Here is a 22,227-nt window from a genome sequence, read left to right on the forward strand (position 1 = left end):
AAATTTACTTCTTTGTTACCAAAAAAGTCATTGTCCTCCGTATTCCGGAAAAAATTATATCGATTCAAATAAATCTTCCTTTTCGTACACGAAATGTACAAGTCATTGTAATCATCAAAAAATTCAACTTCCTCGTTTCAAACCTTTCTGAATCCGAAAACCACATTTTCGGAATTACGCCTTCTTGTCTATGACTCAAAAGCATTTTGAGCCAGATGGATGGAATTTGATATGTGGTCTCTGGACTAAAATCGTAGATATTTTTCAAATTTTGAAGGAAATCCATTCAGAGGAAGTTTCTCTTTCTGTCCCAGTGCAAGGAAACACGAAAACTACAAAACATAGAAGCTCGAAGGATAAGATTTGACGTACAGTTTCACACCTAAAGTGTAGATTCTTATTAAATTTCCTACGGAATCCATCAGAGGGTTGATTTGTACTTTCGCAAATGCGATAACATCGCAAACTGAAAAACGCAGCATTACACTGAATGGAATTTAGTATGTTCTTCTCACTCAAATGACAGTTTGCTTTGAGTCTGTCGTCGGAAATGTATACTCGATTTTCTTAACAATACTCTGAAGCACAAAAACACTCATGTCTTGCATTCGGTCACCGTATGCGAATCACATCATGAAACCGCCAAATTAGATAGGTTTTGAATTTCGTTATCAATGAAGTTGATATATAAAGCAAGCAAATAATATTTTATTGAAAAACTAGCTTAAAATAATATAGGAAACAAATCCAGGAGCAATTTTCGTCTTTCTCAGAGTTTGCATTCATCTTAAGTTTGCATTCAATTTTTAATGCTATATTGTTAACTGTTCCGAACATTATCAGATATGGTTTTTATCACGGATAAAACTTGCTCTGTGAAAGAAGTTTTTTTTGCTTATTTTTCTCCGCCTGAAAAAGTAATGGAATTCAAGAATGAAGTACAAGAAAATCATTTGATGAATCGTTTTCTTCCTTCCAAAAGTAATAAAGACACCTCAAAAACGCTGTATGCCGAGGCGGCGGTAGCAGGGGGGCAATTGCCCCCCTGTCGGAAGCCTCTTGCCCCCCCCCCCGTCGGCGAGAGATTGCGAGTTTTGTCGGCAAAAGTCTTCAGGATGATTGTAGAGTGTTGCGCATCATCGAACATGATTATTTAAAACCACCTTAAAGTTAATATATTGTAAACTTTCCAAATATCCAAGTAATGGTTAAAGCGATTTGACTATATTTGGCAAAATAATCGACAGGTTGCTAGGTCAATAAGAGGACGTTTTTTGCAAACAATTTTTGATAAACCGACTAAGAACTGAACGCAATGGGGACCTTAAGTTCGCAGATTTTCAGGCATCTGATACAAATATCGTACATTCAGCTTATTATTTGCACTACTTTTGGAAATACAACTGACAAGGTAACAAGTGAATAAGATATCGACAAGGTTATAGGCGCATTTTGCGGACAATTTTTGGTCGGTCAACTCTGAACACAATGCGGTGATTATTGATGTATGTCTGCAGTATGATGTATTTCAAATATTTGATTAAAATGTCGTTCAACGAGCTTATAATTTGTCCGACAAAGTGAAAAAGATATTTGCATTCCGCTGGCAATTTTTGGACGGCCGACTATGAATTGAATGAAATGAATGTTGAGCACTATATCTACAGATTTTCAGACACCTGATTCAAATGTCGTTCATCAAACCTTTAATTTGCACTACTTTTGGCAATATAACCGACAAAGCGACATGTGAACAATATATCACATTTTACCGAACATTTTTAATCGGTCGACTAAGTATTCAATGCGGAGGATGTCGACGATGTTAAGTCCTCAAATTTTCAGTCATCTGATTTAAATGCCGTTCATTCAATTTATAATTTGTACTTTATTTAGTAGAATAATCAATAAACTGGCAAATGAATAAGTTATCGCATTTTTTCCGACTAATTTTTATCTTTCGGCTAAGATGTTATCATAGGTTATGGAGAAAAAAATTGTTTTCATCGAGTAGTCCGATTACCTGCCAGTGGAATTATAAGGGAAATTGAAGCTTTTATATTGCACATGAATAGGGCGATAGAGTTGGTTTTCCTGACTCATCATTCAAATTCAAGTTCTAAAATAAATCGTCATCTTTTTCATCTAATTGTTACTTCCTCTGTAACGAACTAGGGATTTTTTTAAATCTATTTCACTATGAGAATTGTCTGACAAAAATCTAGTTAATGGTTAAATTAAATTTAATCTAAGCACTCTTTTCTTTCGCAACTCTTATGCATATGCATGTTAAGAAGAGTTACTTAACTGTAGCCAAATTATGTGAATTCAATATAAATTCCTGGAATAAGTAAATTGCTTAAGTGTAAATTAAGTTAATTTAACAGTAAAATATCTGTTTAATGCAGTCTAATTTATCAGGCTGCAATTATTACACTAAAGAAATACGCAATTGACGGTAAAAATAAATATATGTGGTATGATAGCTTTTCAGCTACACTAAAAAAAATTTATTCAATAAATGCATTAAATTTGTTAAATAAATTACTACCTAAATTCTTCAGATTTTGCATTCAGTATTATAACTATGTAATTGGGAAGGATATCTTTAAATTTTTCCCCCAATTTTTTGTCTTCGTGGCAAAGATTATATAATTACAGGTTCTTCTAAATTTTTAATATACTTTGGATAAGGATGGCTTGATAAAAAGATGATTAAAATAGTCATTCATAGAATATTTATATATAACATATTAACCCCTTGATATACGAATTTACTTAACTTCTTAGTTAAATAGCGCATCGTTTTTGGTACAATTATTATTATTTTAATCCCTAGAATAATATAAAGGTATTTGAGGTAATGTTGGATTTTAAAGTGATTTGTGCATTTTAAATTACTTAATACTTTCATTTAATTGCTGATTTAAAATTAAAAATTTAGCAATTCTATGCGCGGGTCAGACTTGTCATTGTATATGAAGAGAAGAAAAATCAACACATGTAACTGAGGGGATAAAACTAACTTTTTGAGCGGCTTATGGGCTCATTTGCAAAACTTCGGGAGGGAGGGGGGGTACTTAAACATAAGAACGCATGACTAAAAATGAAGATAGGGGAGATCTATTCAAGATATAATTTAATGCATTGGTTTGTTAATCTAATAAAATGCATTGGTTTGTTAATCTAATAAAATGCATTGGTTTGTTAAGCCTAAATATACACTGAAGAATAAATAGATGAAGAATCTAATGTTTAAATAGTCAATTTTGCACAAGAATCTTTTTCATTTCTTATATAAAATATTTCATTCATATATTTGCAAAACATTTTTTACAACCTTCATAAGAAACATCATCATTGTATCCTTTCCGTATTCTAAATTGTTCATGTCTGAATTAGAGTAAATTTTTGTTGCGCACACACACGAAATACATCGTACGGATTTGAAATGTATCTGAATTCCTGCTCGTTGTTCCATTCCTTATTTAAAAATTATTTTAGGTAGGGGACTACGTTAAAAAAAATCAATTTTTTGCGAAAACATCCAATATTTTTTTATTATTATTATTCTGGATTTCTAAAATGTTTCTTTTATAAAACTTTTTGAATTTAGTTTCAATAATCATTTCATATTGCTTCTGATATAAAATGATAAGAGCATGCATTTGTTCATTAATCATGACACGTCATTCTGGCACAATTTGTATTTCTATCTATATACAAAATCTAGAATGAAATAAATTAGATCTCAGAGAAATTAAATCTCAAGAGTCTCATAAAAGAATAGACTCAAATATTGACAATCTTTTGATATTCAGGGGGAAAAAAATTGAGAACATTTTTTGAAAATATTTTTATAAATTTTTAGAGCGAAAGCAAGGTTTAGCATCTGAATAAAAAAAATTATAATTAATTTAAAATAATAAAACTTAATAAATGATTCTTAATTTTTTTGTTAATTAAATGTACAATTAATAAAATCAATGTAAATAATTAATGTGTAATTAATTATTATGTGTTATTTTGAAGCCAAAGCGCTTGCCCCCCTGTCGGAGTTGCCTTGCCCCCACGTCGGCAAATCTCTGCCGCCGCCTCTGGCTGTATGGACATCAATAAACACTTAAAGCATCAGATTGGTTTCCATAGCAATAAACTAAGCATTCCAAATAGTCAAAAAATTTAATAGAGATATAATTTTTTCAATGTAGCATAGATAGCGATTTACAAGAATTCTATCTCAGATTTATGATCAAGCAAAACTATTCTATAATGCCAGAAAATTCCTTTTATACATTTTTACTAAACAGACCTTTTTATCTTTTTTCGCTGGCATCCTTTTTCCGAATGGAAACATTTTGGCGACATAACTTTTTCGATTAAAAAAAGCTTTGATCAAAATGTTGGAAAATAAAGTTTTGAAGTATTCTTTAAATATAACTAATATGAGATTCGATTGACATAATATTTATATAATATTTAAAAGTCAACTATTCCTTTATTAAATGTCTATTTAAAACATATATTAATTAACTTTTAAAGGCGAATGCTTTTATATTTTAGCTTACAAATTTTAAAGATATTAAAAGAAAACCAAATAGGGTTATGACCCATGGCTTAAGAACACACAGCACTTAATCAATGAATATCACAGATTATCAGATACATTTTTTAGAACAAAGTTGTTTGATAAGCAAGAAGCGTGTAGAGTAAAATTTTGACAAGAAAAGTTCTCTCTTAAAAATATGATCAAATAATACTAAAACGGAAGTAAACAATTCAACCAACAATTTATCGAATCAATGGTTAATCCAACACCACTTCTATACTTCGTAAGGCTTTATTCTTTGATCATCCGCAGAGAAGACCTACCTCGGCCGACGCAAGAGAAAACAGTTGAAGTTCGTAGTAAGACAGCAGCCGGGAAACTGCCGCGATCTAGAAAAACGCAGATAATGCTACATGTGGGGAGTACCACACCACCACGTGAGAGAGACAGGAGATGAGAGGAGAAGGGGGTAGAAACTACCCCAAGCGCGGTTTCGTCCCGCCAAATTCTACAATCGAGGTAGAACGGTATTTCAAATACCGCGGGTGTGTAGGCTGGCTTGCCTTTACGCGGGAGATACTAGTCTGGTAGTCTTCGCTCCGAATGGTAACCATTTAAACCGGGGGGATACGTTTTTGTTTCTCTTCTGTCACAGGAAACTTTTCCTCCCAATGGTATTCGCTCATCTCGGATAGCATCTTCCAATTTATTCTTTCTCTGTCATAACTGCTCTATTTTGAGTGGGCGAGGTTATTTTTAGCTAATACTATTACTGAGTATATTGTTAAATTTCCCTTCTTGGACTAGCTCGTTTGAAATTATATTATTTAGAAATAAAATAAAATGAAATATTTGTATTAATGATTAAATAATTTCACTGAGTTAAACGGGTAAAAAAATATAATAATTCTATCAACAATTTATCTGGTTTTTTAAATAAAAAAAAATAATGTTCTTAACCTTATCACATTGTAACCATTCTTTAAAGTTTAAAACAGTAAATTTTAAACAAACTTATTCTAAATCATGCGAATAAATACAGCTTTTTCAATTTTTATTTCTGCAAATTATGTTAATATTTTTTTAAATACATTGTGGTTCTTTCCATTTTTGTTATGTTGCATGCCTTTTTAAATTTTTTTTATAACTCTCACTTCACATCGGCGAAAATACACGCGAAAAGTTTAAAAACAGTTATAAATTTATTTCTTATTTCCAGATTATAAAACCAAATGCCTTTCAATTAAAAACATTCGTATTATTAAAAAAAAAAAGATTTATAAAAAACATTATGGGCTAAAAAAAAGATAAAAGCCAAAAGACTCAGCAATAAAAAATCCTGGAATAATATTCATTATGCATTTGAAATATAATCAATTATTGTCTGAAACTCAGCATTATTACTGCGCCTTCATAGCATTTATGACCATAGTTGGCGATTACCGCGATCAATTCTTTTCACAGTGATATGCAGTTAGAATTTTTCGTAAGAGATAACTCGCCAAATGTAGAAAAGGAATTTTGATCTCCAGGCCGCTTGCGTGTCGGTTCGAGTGACTGTGTTAGAGTGAAGCTGGAGACGAGTTGGTGTGTACTTTGATCGGTGGTGTATCTTAACTTGACTCAAATTCTCAACTTTAATACTCAAGCTGTAGATGATCGTATGGGTTTATATATTGTTGTTATCATCGGGAGTACGATGTATTCATGGTGCGTTTTTTAAAATTTCCTAAGATAGATTTTTCGTGTTTTAATAATGGAGAAATTACATCGCGTACCGGATGTTAGTAGACATGATTATTATGCGTTTGTTAATGAACTGAAACTCTTTCATCAAAATAGAGGGTAAGTTAAATTTTTATTTTCTTAAAGTATTTTATTCCTGTATGAAATGTTTCTTAATTTTGATTTTAATAATTTCAGGACACCTTTTCGTCATCTTCCTAAGATCAATGGCCGGGAAATCGACTTACAAAAATTTTATAATCAAGTAACTGCATTAGGAGGATTACAAAAAGTAAGTACAATTAAATTTTATTCAATATTTTTAGTTGAATGTCTTTGAATTATCTGCTGTAATTAACATCACTGTTAGCGATTTTGTGTAAGGGGTTGCCATCAACACTCGTTCAACAGCGGTTTCACAGAGGCCCCTGAGAGGTTATAGCATCGAACTACTATGATCGCATCTCAATATTGGATTTTGTTACCTTGTGACTCTTATTACATTCCGTCCTCCGTTTCTACTCTTCTCCGCCCAGTGTTTTTAATTCGAAGAAAGGTGCCTTGCGTTTGATAATTAGAGATGGCTAGTTTAAGTCAACAAAGGATCTTAAGCCTAATGTAGAGGGTTAGAAATATATTTTATAACATGTACGTTGTGCCATAAACATTTGGAGGAATTCGTCCCAGTAACTAATTCTAATTCTTATATTATTAAGTTTTAATGAAATCATTACAGAAATCACAAATAAACAATGAAATAAAATAGCTTCCTTTATTGTGTATAGTTGCTTTCTTTTGAAATTTTTCATTGATTTTTTTTTTTGAAAAAATGCCATTTTGCTCTTCTGTTGTAATTTTTTTTTTTTTTGTTATTTAATGTTTGATTTTAAAACATTTTTTCTTGTTAGGCTTCATTTTGACGATTGTTATTGATCGTTTTTTCTGTGCATGCTCCCCCCTCCTTCTTTGGAACACCAAAATAAAGCAAGAAATTTTTTTTGAACGGTAACGTTGAATTGCATAAGATTATTAAGAAAAGTTTATTAAACGAAAGCAGGAAATCTTTAACTGTTGAAAGTAATTTTTCTAAATATTTCTGTAGAATTTTTTATTTTTTATGATTCTTTAATTTTCATTTCTTGACCTGTTCGAAGTACTTAGCTGATTATTTTTCTTAGTAGAATTAGTTATTAAATTGTTTGCAAATAGCAATGGGATAAATTATTTTGATCTTTAAAACATCTATGTTTGATTTAACATCGTGCCTAATATATTCCTCATTAATTATTTGAATTAAATAAGCAATAAATTTATTACCAAATGTGTACCAATTTTTTTCTGACAAAGAAAAATTTGTCCTGTGTATATAAAACTTTTATTTATTAGATTTATTATTGGGAAAATTAAAGACAAGGACCATTTAAAACATAAAATGAATTATTCTTAAAAAATGACATTTTATTCTTAATTTTCCTAATTATTTTATTTATTCTTCAAATTGATTTTGGTTTCACATGCATGATTATGCAACATTTTTACTTTTTTGATGAAAGGAAGACGGTATAAATTTTTAGAAAAGATGAAAGTGTATTAAATATTCCTGTGATATATAATTGTTTGAGTTATTTTTAAAATGCTGATTTCATGTAATTATATTTTCTGTAGTATTTAGTATTATCAATTAAATATTTAGCATTATTTATTAAGTATTCTTTAAGCTACCCAAAGAAAAAAATATGTGTATGTCTAAAATGTTTGCTGTATATATATATATATATATATATATATATATATATATATATATATATATTTCTGTTAGAGATAGATTTATCTTCTAATAAATTAGTTTTAAGTTAATTATAATAGTAGTATAGTTTTCGCTTCATAGGAAATGCATTGGCAAAGGAAGCATTTTATGTAAATAGTAATTTATTTGCCTTGAAATTAACTATATTCAAATAAAATATCAAATGAATAAAAGCTTCAGATAATATCTGAATTTGAGAGAAAACTCTTCATGATTTATTAACAATTCAGTATATAAAAATAATCATGAAATATTTATAATTGCATCAATAAGAATTTATACTAACTTGATGTATATTTTAAAACATAGAAATATTTAGTATAGAGATATAATTAAGCAGGAATTAGGTTGTATCTTGTTTCATGAAAAATTGGTATATAGTCAGAGAAAGTAATGTTTAATTTTAACTTAGAAGTTTTAATGCATAATTAAACATATAGAACTGTTCTTTGCTTTTTAAAAATTCTTTTTCTTAGAAATGCCAGTTTAAAGATAGATCTTCAAATATCAATTTTTATAAAATTTATTTTAATAATTTGATTAACATTCCATTTGAACTTTTATTTATGTAATTTGTAACTTAAATGCTATTTGTAGGCATTTAACTTATAAATCTTTGGATGGATACTTGTTGTACTTACAGATAATTTTTACTTTAAAAAATTCAATTGTTATGTGCTGTCCAAATTGATGTTTACCCGGTCCATAAATATATTTTTCCTTTTTAAATACCTTATTGGTATTGAATGTTTAATTTCTTTTTTTAAATTCAAATTCAATTTAATATTTATTTTGCTACTGAATTCTTATTTCATGCCTGTAAATTAATTAATTCTACTTATTTAAGAAAATGCTTTAAAAAAATTCGGTTACAAGGCTGAGAATTTGGCAGTTTTTCTGTGTTCAAATTAATTGTACATAATTTATTGACTTGATCGCAGTTGTTTAAATATGTTAACATTTTTGAATATTTTTTATTAAAAAAAATTAAGAATTTTATTCAGGAAGCTAGTGAGGCACTTATGATTTAATTTTCTTTAATGCTAACTTTGAGGATGTGAGATATGATTAAACAAAAAATTAAATCAGTTATTTAAAATTTATCTCATTGCAATAAATTAAAATTATTTTACAAAAATGCATTTGCTTCGATTTATTTTATCAAAACATTCAATTTAATTTAGTTGAATGAATATATTTTTCTTATTTAGAATAATAACTGAATATTCTTTATAAAGTATAGTTGTAATTATGTGCTGCATAGCATTATGTATCTAGTGAAAATCTTAACTAACCATTAAAACATTACACATATTTAAAAATAAATTTCAATATTTTTATTAAGGGTTATAAGTTTAGTTCTTTTCTTTATGGATATGCAAGATGATTATTTAATATGTTATTATGGAATTAATTTCGTTGATTCAGATGGCAATTTATTTTTAAGTTTTAGATTTCCTACCTTTTCTTATTTTTATTTATTTTATTTTTTTACAAAATAAATCAAATGACACCATAGTTTTTTTAGTATATGACATAGAAATTGCTTCTGTCTAAAGTTCAAAGCATTTCATTTTAATATAGTCTAAACATTAAATCATTAATTATATTTTTCTTTAGTCGAATAATAATGAATAAAATGTATATACTCATTAAAAAATGAACTTGCATTATTTTGAAAGTGTGACTGTTGCAATTCCATTTAAAGTAAAAGGATAAAATTAAAAGTTTTTTTTTTTTTTTTTTTTTTTTTTTTTTTTTTTTTTTAAATTGACAGTTTCTTATTTTTGAATGAAAAAAAAAATATCCATTCTATTTTGTATTTCAATTCGGGTGCATCACTTCGTTAATATTCTGGTGTTTGTTTCATTTTTTTGTCAAATTTAATGCTGTTGGACTATTTGTAGGAGCTGATTTGGTATTTGTGTTAATTTAACAACTTTAAAATCTCATCTTATTGGCAGTCACTATTTTGGTACTATTTACTATATTCTAAAGTAAGCTAATATAAAATAGATGCAAGAAGGGAAATCTTACTTTAATAGAAATTAAATGCATTGAAAATTGCAAATTTTTAAATTCAAATATTTATTAATGAATTGCTCATTTTGTTCATGTGACAATCAATATACCTTTAAAAATACATTTTGAAAATTATTCTTAATCTGCTATTGTACTTCATCTAATATCCTCCAGTTGATAACTTGCAGTTGTGATGGATATTTTAGTTTATTGAAACTGATTATGAGATGATCCATTTCTTAGTATGATGTAATGCTTCTTTGGCTTGCTTAACTTTCAAACTATGATTAATTGGATTTATAATGTAAAAAATTTATATGTGATTGCAATAGTTTTTTAATGTATTGTCCTCAAGTCTATAGGTTAATTAAGATAAAAAGACACCTTTTAATGTCACATGAAAGTATTTTTTATGCAGTAAATGTCATAGCTAATTAATAATATAAAGTGTTTATTTTTGATGACTTCTTGCTGCTTGTTTTTTTAAATCAATAGCTCAGTTTTATTTCCTTTAGAATTATGTTAATGTGAGCAAAGAATAGAATTTGCAGTTTTGAAAATTTTCAAAAAGTTATGAACTCTGTCGTGTTTAATTATTGTAGTATAATAATAATAACTTTTAAAACTATTTTTGTTTTTGGTTCAAATTCGGAGAGAGTTCCATCCTATTCTGGGTATATGATATTCAATTTCTTTTATTTTTTGAAATCTTGATAGTTAATGAATATCTTGTAATTATAATTGGTTTCAGTTATTATAAATTTCTTTTGATTAGTTACCTTTATAAGGATTATTTGATTTAAAAAAGACATTGAATGTTACTTTACTTTGTAGTGTTCTTTGAAATCTGTTATTTTGATTAAGTTATGTAAAATCCTGTTAAAGATTTAGTTACTGACTTGGTCACTTCTTAGAGGACTGCAACTCAGACGAATTACATTTGGCCTTTTTTTATATATTTCATTTGATGCCAGTTTACGAACAAAAATGATTATGTTTGAAAATTCATTATTTGTGTGACTTAAATACTTTTAAATAGAAAAAAATTACATTGATTTTAAGTAATAGCTCCAAACATTTTTATTGTGGTAAATTTTCAACAAACATAATTTAATCCTAAAATAGACACATGTAAATTGATCTGTATGCAATTTAACATCTAAAGATGAAAACTGAAAAAATATTTTTTACTATCATCATTTTGTTTAATATTTAAACCTTGTTATAATAAGAATACATATTGTTTTCTCTGTATAAGCAAATTTGTTTGATTCATATGATTGTTGAAATAGAAAAAAAAAAAAAGTGTTATGACTGCCTATGAAATTGGCATAATGAAGAAATTCTTATTAACCATATAGATAGGATGAAGTCCTGTAAATAATATTTTATTATTTATGATGTGATGTTATATGTTTTTCAAAATTCATCATTGCAAGTTTTGAGATTTTCTCTAAATTCAGAATTTTTAAATGCTTGCTTTTCTATATTAGTAGTTATTTATTCTAACTACATTTGGATTAAAATATTACTTGAATAAATTATATTAAGGGAAATAAACTTATAATAAAGTACGTATATAAAAAGCTTAATTATGTCATTGTGTAATTTCTCATTCTTAGTGTTAAAAAAAAACATTCCTAATAATGTTATCAAAAGACAAAAAATTAAAATTTTCTATATTGTCTATGCATTTTCATGAAAAGTTTTGAACTCAACTGTAAGGTAGATTAGATTTCAAATTATTTTTTTGCTAAAGATTTAAATTTTGTCTAATTTAAATTGTACACTTGCACACAATCTATAAGAAAAAGTTCTTTTATTGAAGTAACCATTAAAGTGGAGATACCCACATTACTTACAGAAAAAATGTGTAATGTAACTGCAATATCTCATTTGCAATTGTAAAAGCATTTACAAAAAGATATATCATTAGCAGAAAACTTTTGTTCTTCAAATATTTCAATATATGTATAATTAGCTATTCATTCATTTACAAAAAGTATTTAGTTTAATGTTTGACTAATGTAATTCTAACATAATAAAGGTGCATTGCTGGTCAGTTATTTATAATTTTATGATACTATTCCACTTTTTTTTATTTTCTATTTATTATTAAAAGCTTATTTTTTATATATAAGCTGACTCAAAAATTATCTTTTTAGGTCATAGAACATCAAAAATGGGACAGTATAGTGGAGGTTTTGAAATTACCTAAAGCATGTGTAAATTTTGCCTTAACTCTGCGTCAAATATATATCAGGTGAGTACCTTAAATACATTGCATGTTTACTGTCTCAAGGTGGGCTGTAGAAATGCTACAGGTCTGGAGTAATTATATGATGAACATTTGAGATTATTTTATTAAAGTCAGAGTCTCAAAATAGGTTTTTTATGGAGAAAAAGTATTTTAACTGCCCTGAGTGTGAAAAAATATTTTTGATAACTCAATTATTTGTAGAATAGTTTTACTTTTTAAAACAGATGGAAAATTTATAACAGATTTGCAAATAGTTAAATTCATCAACAAGGCTACATTTTTTGTTTTATGGAAGGCTATGACTAAATAGCAAATTAAAATGCATTTCAAATAATCTTTTCTCAAAAAAAAAAAAAATCTTTGCCTTTTTATGTTTACCTACCTAATTTTTTAAAACTGATTTGATAGTTTTAAGCAGTGAAGTTATCGATAGGCTATGCAAGATTTATATTAATTTTTTGGATGTTGTTAGGTATGGAAATTTTCTTTAATTGTTAAAAAATTTTCTTGATTGTATGGGATTTCAATGGAATTATTGAAATCATATGTAGCCATTATTATATTGAAAGTAGCATATCTCGTGAATACTAAAAAATTGCATGTGCGTGTCATTTTCTTATTTAAAAACATTAAAAGTAATTTACATCCTCAGCACTATGTATTTTTTTTATTGCTATAGGAAAGCTACTATTGCTCATTTTCTATTTGTTTTGGAATCGTTTTCTGGAAATTTTTATTTTTTAATATTACTTTAATATTTTGAACAGTGGTTGCTCATAAATTGAAAATTCAATTTGCTCACTTTCAAAAGAAAGAAAAAGTCATCTGACGCCTGTGACTTCAGTCCGCGAGCAAAAGAACCGTAATGTGTTTCCCTCGATAATTGAGGTTTACAAAAGCAAGTAGTTGACTCTTCATCCATTTCGCGCGCAACGTTTTGCCACTCCCGACACAAAATTCCGAGGAACGGTGAATTTCTCGAACCGGGCGCGTACAACTTCTACTCGACCCTCAGAAGAAATTAGTTCTTCGTTTCGCCGCTAGGTTTCTACTCCTCATGTGTATTTTATCAATACGTGTGGTGTCTTCCTACCACGTGAATTTCAACGCGGGCGTCTTTAATCGAGTTCCTTTTTCCCCTTGCTGTTTCATTTGAACATCACTTGTCAGATTTTTTCTCGAACATAACTAGTATTGCTAGAAGTTGAAACGCGCGCAATGAATAATTTTTCGGCCTTTATTTCTTCTGAATTCGAATTCGTTTGGTCAATTATTTTAAATTTTGTAGTTTGTTTAAAATCTGTTATTTTTATTCATATTGAACTTTTGCTGTAGTTATTGTTTGGATTAATTTGTAATAAATGAAATATCCTTTCCTGCAATAAACCAATGAAAGCTAAGTGCTGCATAACAAAAATTGCCCTTTTTATCTTGAAATAAATCACCTTCATTTTAATAAAGCTATATGGGTATAAAGAATCATAAATTCTGCTAGGCATTTGTTATTACACAGTTTGTTAACTCTAGAATAACGTAAGCGTTTTTTTAGGGTGAGTTTTTTCTAACTATAACTTTTTATTTCTAAAGTAGTAGAATTTAAACTACACATTTGGTTTCGGGCCATTTTTATTCTATCTTAAATATTATTAAGTAACGAAAGTCAGTTCAGAAAATTTTTATATCGGCAATGGCGAAGACCTTTAAATTGGATTTATTTTTTTCTTTTAGTGGTGTTTTAACATGAAGCTGAATGTAATGTACATGTTTTGTACATTGCTGTGAATAAATATTGATGCTTTTTTGCGTTTAGATTTATGTGAAAAGAGCATTGTTTCGCTGCTGTCGCAGGAAAAGAAATGGCGTTTGCTTTTAACCGGTATTTTAACAGCAAAAATTGGTATCGCTCCTTTCATCTTTCTATTTAGTCGTTCTGCGAATCTTTTGCATGCGGCATTTTACTCAGGCTGTCATTTTCGATATAATATACTGCTACTCACAAAACAAATTGCAGCTGGGCACGATTTGTCGCATTCTCTTTTGTTTACCTTCGCTAATATTGACTGTACCGGTATGTCGAATACGATTTAGATAAGCTGATAGCATTTGCAAGCCCTTAGAATACTTAACTTCTCGTCTCTTGAGTCATTTCGAAATGCCGCCTCTAATGGACCGCCAGATATGGCAGCCCTGCAAACCAGTTCCTGCAGTATTTCCTACCGAAACAGCAAGTGATACTTCGACAATTCAATAACTAGGTGCTTGCCTAATGCTATTGTATTCCGAACAGCATTGGAATGTTATGTGTTTTAAGAGTTTTTAAGACATCTCCGTTGAAACATACTTTTTCCAAGGCCGGCTTTTCAAAATTTGAGATCTTGTTCCTTAGGGGTCCTATACTGAAATCTTGGCTGGAAGTTTTTCCTTTCTCTCTTTAAATCGCATGCCATAGTTCCGCCTCGCTTATTGCGAGGCTGTTTCGATCGAAAACAGGTTTTGTTTTATACGCATCTGTTGGCTTCAAGTTTTTTTCCCCCTCCCCTTTCTGTTAGCTTTCTGAAGTCCTTTTCTACAAGGCGAACCGCGTTTCAGACGTAGATGATAAGTTCGGTTACTTCCTATTTGTGCTTAGAGCATATTTATTACCTACTAGACTACTGATGAAATGAAGTAGCAGTATTTCTACTTCGTTTAGCATTCGATTTTTATGTCGTAACTCTAAATTTTTTCCTAATTTTTAAGCTGGACTTTATTTATTTTGTCGAGTTCTTGGTCTTCTCTGTCGGTTTTCAATTTTAAGAATTGAGTCTGAAGTTCAACAAACTTATTATTTCATTCTAGAATAATTAAGAGTTCAAAGTTCGTTATGTTGTGTCGTAATAACTGTTTCAATTTTTCAATGATTCGATTCTTCGGTTCCATTTCGATTTTTCAGGAATATTTTCAGTATATGGATTATTTTTTTAAAAAATTGAACAACTGAAATAGATAAATTCTGTAATATTTTGTTTTAAAATATTCTCATTAAAATGAGAATGTTGAAAATGAAAATTAATTTTGTTGACTTTTGAGATGCTTTTAAAGAATATTGCAAAGTTAAGAAAATATATAAAATTGTATCTAAATCAAAGAAGTTCTAAACATTTAAAACGTTTTGTAAGTCCTGATGAAGACATCTGCATGATATGGACTAGCAAAATAGGATATCATAATAATTGAAATTTTCTTCTGGACTTTCACTTTTAGCTCATAAGTTTATGAAACATCTAACTTTGTAGTAGAACTACTAGAAGTATAATTTAAATTCTAAATACGTGTTAAATGCTTAATATTGTGATATAATTTCATCTGCAATTTTTCGTTAGAATAAATTATCATTTTGTCTGTTTTGTCCTTTGAAAACGTTTTCAATTGTTCCGTTTTTTTTTTCTTCCAAATTTTGTTTTGTAGACATCTGTGAAAAAGGAAAAGCGGTGAAATCATATTCTATAATTTATTTATACAATGATTTAAAAAAAGGACAGCTTGAACTGTTGGTTTCTTTTTTTTTAATATTGAATCAATTTTGAATCACCGAGAATTCTGTTTTTTTATACAGAAAGTTGTACGCGTGTTCCTTGAATATTCATTGTAAGTCGTAAAATATTTATTGTTAGATTTTCGAAAATGAAATTTTAGTGAACAATGAAATTGGATCTGATTTATTGCAATTATGGTAATAAAATTGCATGGAGTTTTAATGGGTTTAAAAAATTTGAGTGGTAGGATGAGTTGCTGAAAAAACAGCTTATTCAAAATTCAACATTTAAAATTTGAGCATGTGCTCAAAATTTGCCGGATTAGGGCGAAATGTTACGGGAAGTCCTGGGCTTTTTAGTTTGCTTTCAGTGTTTGCTCTGTGTTTTATTGTGCGTGTAGATTTCTGCAATTGTTCTTGGACGTTTCCTGTCTTGCCTTTCATTTTGGTTATATTATTATTATTTATTCTATTAACTGTGCGAAATAAGAGTCAATATGTATAGGTAGGATAGAAATGTGGAATATTACTTATATGTCAATGTGGATATATATAATATACACACAGATGATAAAATTTACTTTGTGAGTGCATATACTTTTACTATTAGAATGTTTTTATGCCTATAGTTAAATTTTTTAGTTTCAGTAAATGTATGACCAAATCTTACGGAATAAATTGTTTCTGAAAAGTAATTGTGAAAAATAGGGAGACCCCCTTTCTATAGTACTTATAATTTTGTCCTTTTTTTCTTTTCAAGTTTTATCCTTCAAATGATTAATCTATTTCTTGCATCATTCTTCTTTTATTATTATTATTACATATTTCAATTATAACATGCTATTAATGGGCTGCATATAGCGCTGTTCGCTTCGGTTTCAAAATGTTTGCTAACGTTGCATCGAAATAGTGTCTTATAAAAACCAGCTGTCATAAGGTTGACATATTTGGTTTTGGTTGTCTGCTGTTCATCTTAGAAAACTGACACACATAGAGAACGAGTAGCATAGCTTTGTTCAAATGAGTGTTGGATTATGAAATTAGAGATACATTTTGAGCCACAGAACTTTTGATAAAAACAATTTTGAATAGAATTGAAGAGGTATAAAATAACATCACAATAAACAAGCATTCGAATGGGACGTATCAAAACATTAGTCATAGTATATGATATTTCTTAAACCTAAAATGTTTCTTGTTAAACAGCATTCTCCCGTATTATTTTACATTTCCATTGTATTGGGTGCAAGTGCATCACTTTGGCATTTGTAAGAAATTACAAACGATTGAGAAATTTGTATTTTTTTTTATTCGCTGCTTGTAACACTTAGAGATTCGCTAATTGTTTAAACTCACAAATTTACACATTCACAAGTTTGTTATAAAAAAATCTGATGAACAAGTAAATTACAAAGTGCTGTCACTAATACATTTTCTGTATCGGAGTACTCTTAGATAATTTCTTCATTCAACTAACTCCGAAGACGTGGCCTTGTTGACAAATCAGATTCAGATAAACAACCCGCATTTACGGTAATTAACGTCATTTTTTCCTGCACGTGGTCTTGTTTGACCCTACTGAAGGCACCCTGTGTGATTGTGCATATGCTTTCGCGCCGGTGCAAAAGAATCACCTGCACTCGTTCTTCGCGCCTCATTTCTGTGATAAAAAGCGACCTGTGCGGAAATGCTCGTTTCGCATTGGTCAAATGGGTTACATTGAGCCTGACGTATTCCTCGCCTGCTGTTCCCCCTTTCTCTCGTGTTTTTCTTCCATTTATATTGTAACCCTATCCCTTTGATCTTCGGTGTCCTTTCTTCTCGTCCCACAGTCAAGAAATTAGATCGTGCAGTCAGTCAGTTTTCTTCGCTGTCGTTCCATAGAAAGGTGAGATTGGTGCTCTTGCGGAATCGAGATCCGCTGAAATCCATTGTTTGTATTCATTGTGTTAGTGGAATATTTTTCTAGAACATTGCCGTCTGTTTGGGACACATGCGCATGATTTATATTCATGCTGGTGCAGATTAGCAAATTTAATCTAAGTATATGGATTCATTAATTCACACTATTTCAACTTGGAGTCATTTGAGATGTGTGCCTGTTTTGTCAAAAATGTTAAAATCATTTTGATTTTAAAAAATTCATATTTTTATAAGAATGAGTTATAACAAACATCCCCTGGAATGCTAACAAACAATGCGCATAAATTGAATATAATATAATAAATTTTAAAAATGTAAATTTTTATATTACGTATTTTTATTTAAAGATTAATAAATAACTTTTCCCGTAGTGTTTTTTAAATTGAATAGTGTTATTTTGTAAAGAGTTTTGCTGATTGAATAATATCATTTATATCTATTTTATCCATACTTTTGTATCGCAATTTCCAAAATTGCTCAGTTGAAAATTGATTGATCTCTTTCTGTAATCTGTAATTATTCATAGAATATACCAGATTTTCTTAAATTTTTATTTTCTCGTATTCAAAGTATAGAGAAGTCGGACTCGAGATTGACGAATCTTTAAATCTCCTGAGTTTGAATAGTCGTTTTGGTATTATATCTGTGAGCACGATAATTCAAACACTCTTGAGTTAGTTGGATAAAATTTAAAATAGGGACAAATCTGCAGATGTTTACTAAATTTTGAGCGGAATTCATTGAGATGAACCCTCATAAATGGAATGACAATGGCATTTTATCTTGTGACTACAACTGTAGTTCATTGTCAAATTTTGGTTTCATTTGATCAACAAAGAGACATTGAAAGTGCGTATTTACTCGCTAGATTCAATAATAATAATAATAAAAAAAAAATGTCAGGTTCTCGCCAAAGATTCCTAATTATTATTTCTCTAATGTCATGCATGGTGGCCTAATCCATACTTTTCTGCGAGGGATAAGATGTTAATTGGAGAGTGCAAGAAAGTTTCAAGGAGACCGCTGATTCCTTTTCGTATCGGAAATTTAATTAAAAGCATTTATTTAACAATTTAAATGAGCTATTTTTAACTTTTGAACATGACATCAAAATTGTTGTTAGCGGCATCGCATAATTCGTTATCCATTGCAGTTTTAATATGACATAGGTAAGATGATTACTGACTGACATATTTGTCAAATTATATCTTGGTTATTATACAAGCATTTGACATCCTGCTAAAGCTTTCATGATCCGAAAAGGAGAGGGTATTCAAATGGATTTAAAATGAAATTATTTATGTACAGATAATTTTTAATTTTTCATCTCTTAGTTTTTATATAAAAGATGGGGAAAAAAAACCCCTTGCTTTTCCGTTGTCGTTGCACTTACAACCAAAGCAGTTATATCTCTGTACAGTCTTAAAAATTATATTTATCTTCTTTCTTTGATCTTTTGTTATTTTAATCAAGAAGCAAACCGAACGCTTGAAACAATCTTGTCAATTAATTGAAATCCTTCTGTAGCGTTTTCTGCCACTGTATTTAGTTGATTTCTGGAGACTTAGCTTTCAAATAAGTTCAGATGCAGTGGTTTTAATCCTTCGCTTTGCGTGAAGTGATTTGGGTCAGAAATAAGAAAACATGCATGTGAACAAACCTCATTAATTTTTTCCAGCGTCCGCTTCTAAGCATGCTGGTTTGTTTTGACAGTTTGCCGATTCGATCCAAGATCACTATTTTAATGACCTTAATCTTGTACTTTATGGAACGGAGCCATAACTAATCGTAGGAATGACTAAGCGTCCTGAGTAAATTCAAATTTATTCTTCAATTCGCCGAATGGTTGCTCAATTACAAATAAAGCGTTATTTAAATAGAAATGAAAAGTTTTCATAGTAAATGGTGTTTCTAAAGTATGCATTAGTGAAACATTTTTTTAGTATTATATTTGTTAATATAATCATTATAGTGAAATCATGTTGTGAAGAAGCATTTATCTTCCTCTTATCTTCATTTTATGTGTTGGCTGGTCTGATTTTTAATTGAACAATGTCGTCTTATATTTAGATTAAATAAGAGCACTTTTTATTTCTCCGCGCCCTAAATATAACTTCTCATCCTATTAAGACCACTATAAAAATTATTAAATGGATGTAGTTATATCTGGATCATGTAGAAATAAAATGATTTTTAACTTCCAGAAATGAATAAATTTTGTAATAAAAGCATATTTTCCTTCAAAATGTTTGCGTTAAGAAATTTAGTCAGATTAATTTAGGGCCTTTATTTTAATCTGACGAATTATTATTAATTTTTGTTGTAATAATGCGTTGTTTTAAATTAGGTAATGGGTGAGCTATTTACTGATAAACCAAAAGGCCTTTTTTGTAAAACTTCTGCCTGTCCCTCCTCCATTTTTAACTTTATTGTACAAAAAAACTGAAATATTAAATTGGATCTGTCGATTATTTGAATTACTTATGGAGTTACAAATATTTAGATGATATGAATCAAAAACCAGATAGCTTGTGTAGAATCTTTTCCAAAAGTATTAAAAAAGCCAACTTGTTTTTAAATAGCCAAATTGCACGAATTTTTAAAAACAAAGTATTGGAATACCAGAAAAAGATTATTTTAAATACCAATAAATCAGAATATAAGCTTTTAGAGCTCGGAAATAACAGAATTCTGTTAATAAACAATTATCTTAGAGGAAGTTTGAGTTGATATGATAGTCGCCTTACTTAAAAAAATGAATGAATGAAATGGATTTGTATTCGTATTTGATTAGGTTAAATTGGAATCGGACTCTATACGGAAACTATTAAGTGCTTTGGGCTTGAATCGTCTGAAACCTAAGATAAAACAATAACATTTAGTCAAAAGTTATCAAAACTATTTTTAATTAATGAAAGGTTTTTCACTAAGTATGTAGCATTTTTTGTGGGATTTTTAACAAGTCGAAATTTTGCAAGCATTTTATAATATGCACTATTTTAGCTTTCTATGATTTTGTAATTTTTGAAGGAACGTAATATAAGCGAGAAAACAGCCTCGAAAAGTGAATTTCGAGTTGAGTTGCATTTGAAAATTCAGACCCGGGCGAGGCGATTATAATTCGACTGTGAATTCTGATGATCGGTGTTAAATAGATGCATTGGGCAGGTAAATGCATTTACGAAGCCGTTGATTTCTCCAGTTACTTCTGAAAGAAAATATTCATACTCACGAATATGTTCAAGTTTTTATTTTACAAAAGTACATTAGCATTAAATATAGAGAAATTCGTTACTCACAAAAATTTCATTATTAAAAAAGAAAGAAACGAAATACGGAGCCTATTCAACTATTTAAGAAGCGAATATCTTGTTTTGAAAATAATGCTGCTCGGAACAATTTTTTTTTATCACAAATACACAACAATCCTCATAAAATATTTCTAAGAACACAAAAAGGCGCCGAGTCTGTTAACAACACATGTAGGAAATTAAATCACGTAATTCTTTGTCAGAAATTATCCAGCCTTTAGCATGTGCTATAAAATCGCGAATTGTTGCGACTTTCGTGCCTAGGTTCGCTTAAAAGTCACCTAAGAGTATCACATGATTTATTTTATCAATGACAGAAACCTATTAGGCAACTGAATCTTTTTGATCTCCCTCCTCCCCTCCCCGAATGAGTTTTATGTCGAGGGAGAACTAGTCCTGGACTTGCCTTTTAGGAGAAAGCGGGAAATATTCCCCTTCTCCTTCTCCTGTATGTCGTAATGATGAGGTGGAATGTTGAATTGTAGCCCGATTCTTCCTGCCGAAACAAATTCGTTTGGGGGATAGGATAGGAGCTAGTCATATTGACTTTGAGTTGTGTGTTTGCAAATGTTTATAATGATAATTTTTTTAATTATTATTTCGAAGCGTTTAATTATTTATCGACATATAAGCTTTATAAACAATTACTTCACGATGCATTGCGATAACGGTAATCACTTTGTTAGTACTGTTTTGCCAAAGCTCAACTGAAACCTTCCCATTTATTCTGTTTAGTTTGCTTTACCGTGTGCATATTCGTAGTGAGGAATGTGATGATAAATATTATTACTCTTTAGCAGTTGTTAAAGAATTTTCCTCCAAAAATTTATAACGAAGCAAAACTCTCATATTGATGCATGGTAGGGTTTATACAAAAATCGATTTTTTGAAAAACCGGTTTTCGAATTCAATATCTCTAAAAAAGCCGGTTTTAGCTGGTTTTCGAATTTTTCTCAAAAAATAGAATGAGGAAAAATATTTTATTTAATTTTTATAAAATAACAAAAAACGAAATCAATATCAAAGTCTAAGTATATATATAAAAAAAAAACATTAAGAATTACATATACATATTACTTACACAAAATAACGAAGACTCAAACAAAAATTTCAAAT

At 29.3% G+C, this 22,227-nt stretch overlaps 1 protein-coding gene across 2 annotated transcripts in view; it reads left to right on the forward strand.

Moving 5' to 3' along the window:
• Nucleotides 1-6,112: 6,112 nt before the first annotated feature.
• LOC129960249 (AT-rich interactive domain-containing protein 2-like) overlaps nucleotides 6,113-22,227 on the forward strand; it is a 107,968-nt gene continuing 91,853 nt past the window's right edge. The window contains exons 1-3 of one of the 2 annotated variants that reach the window (XM_056073521.1): nucleotides 6,113-6,394; nucleotides 6,473-6,566; nucleotides 12,269-12,366. In XM_056073521.1, the coding sequence (XP_055929496.1) occupies nucleotides 6,306-6,394; nucleotides 6,473-6,566; nucleotides 12,269-12,366 (281 nt within the window). In that variant the 5' untranslated portion in view covers nucleotides 6,113-6,305. Of the gene's footprint in view, nucleotides 6,395-6,472; nucleotides 6,567-6,827; nucleotides 6,923-12,268; nucleotides 12,367-22,227 lie in introns of those variants that run through there. The other variant, XM_056073522.1, reaches the window with a different exon arrangement.

Source organism: Argiope bruennichi, chromosome X2 (genome assembly GCF_947563725.1).
Source record: "Argiope bruennichi chromosome X2, qqArgBrue1.1, whole genome shotgun sequence".
NCBI lineage: Eukaryota > Metazoa > Arthropoda > Arachnida > Araneae > Araneidae > Argiope > Argiope bruennichi.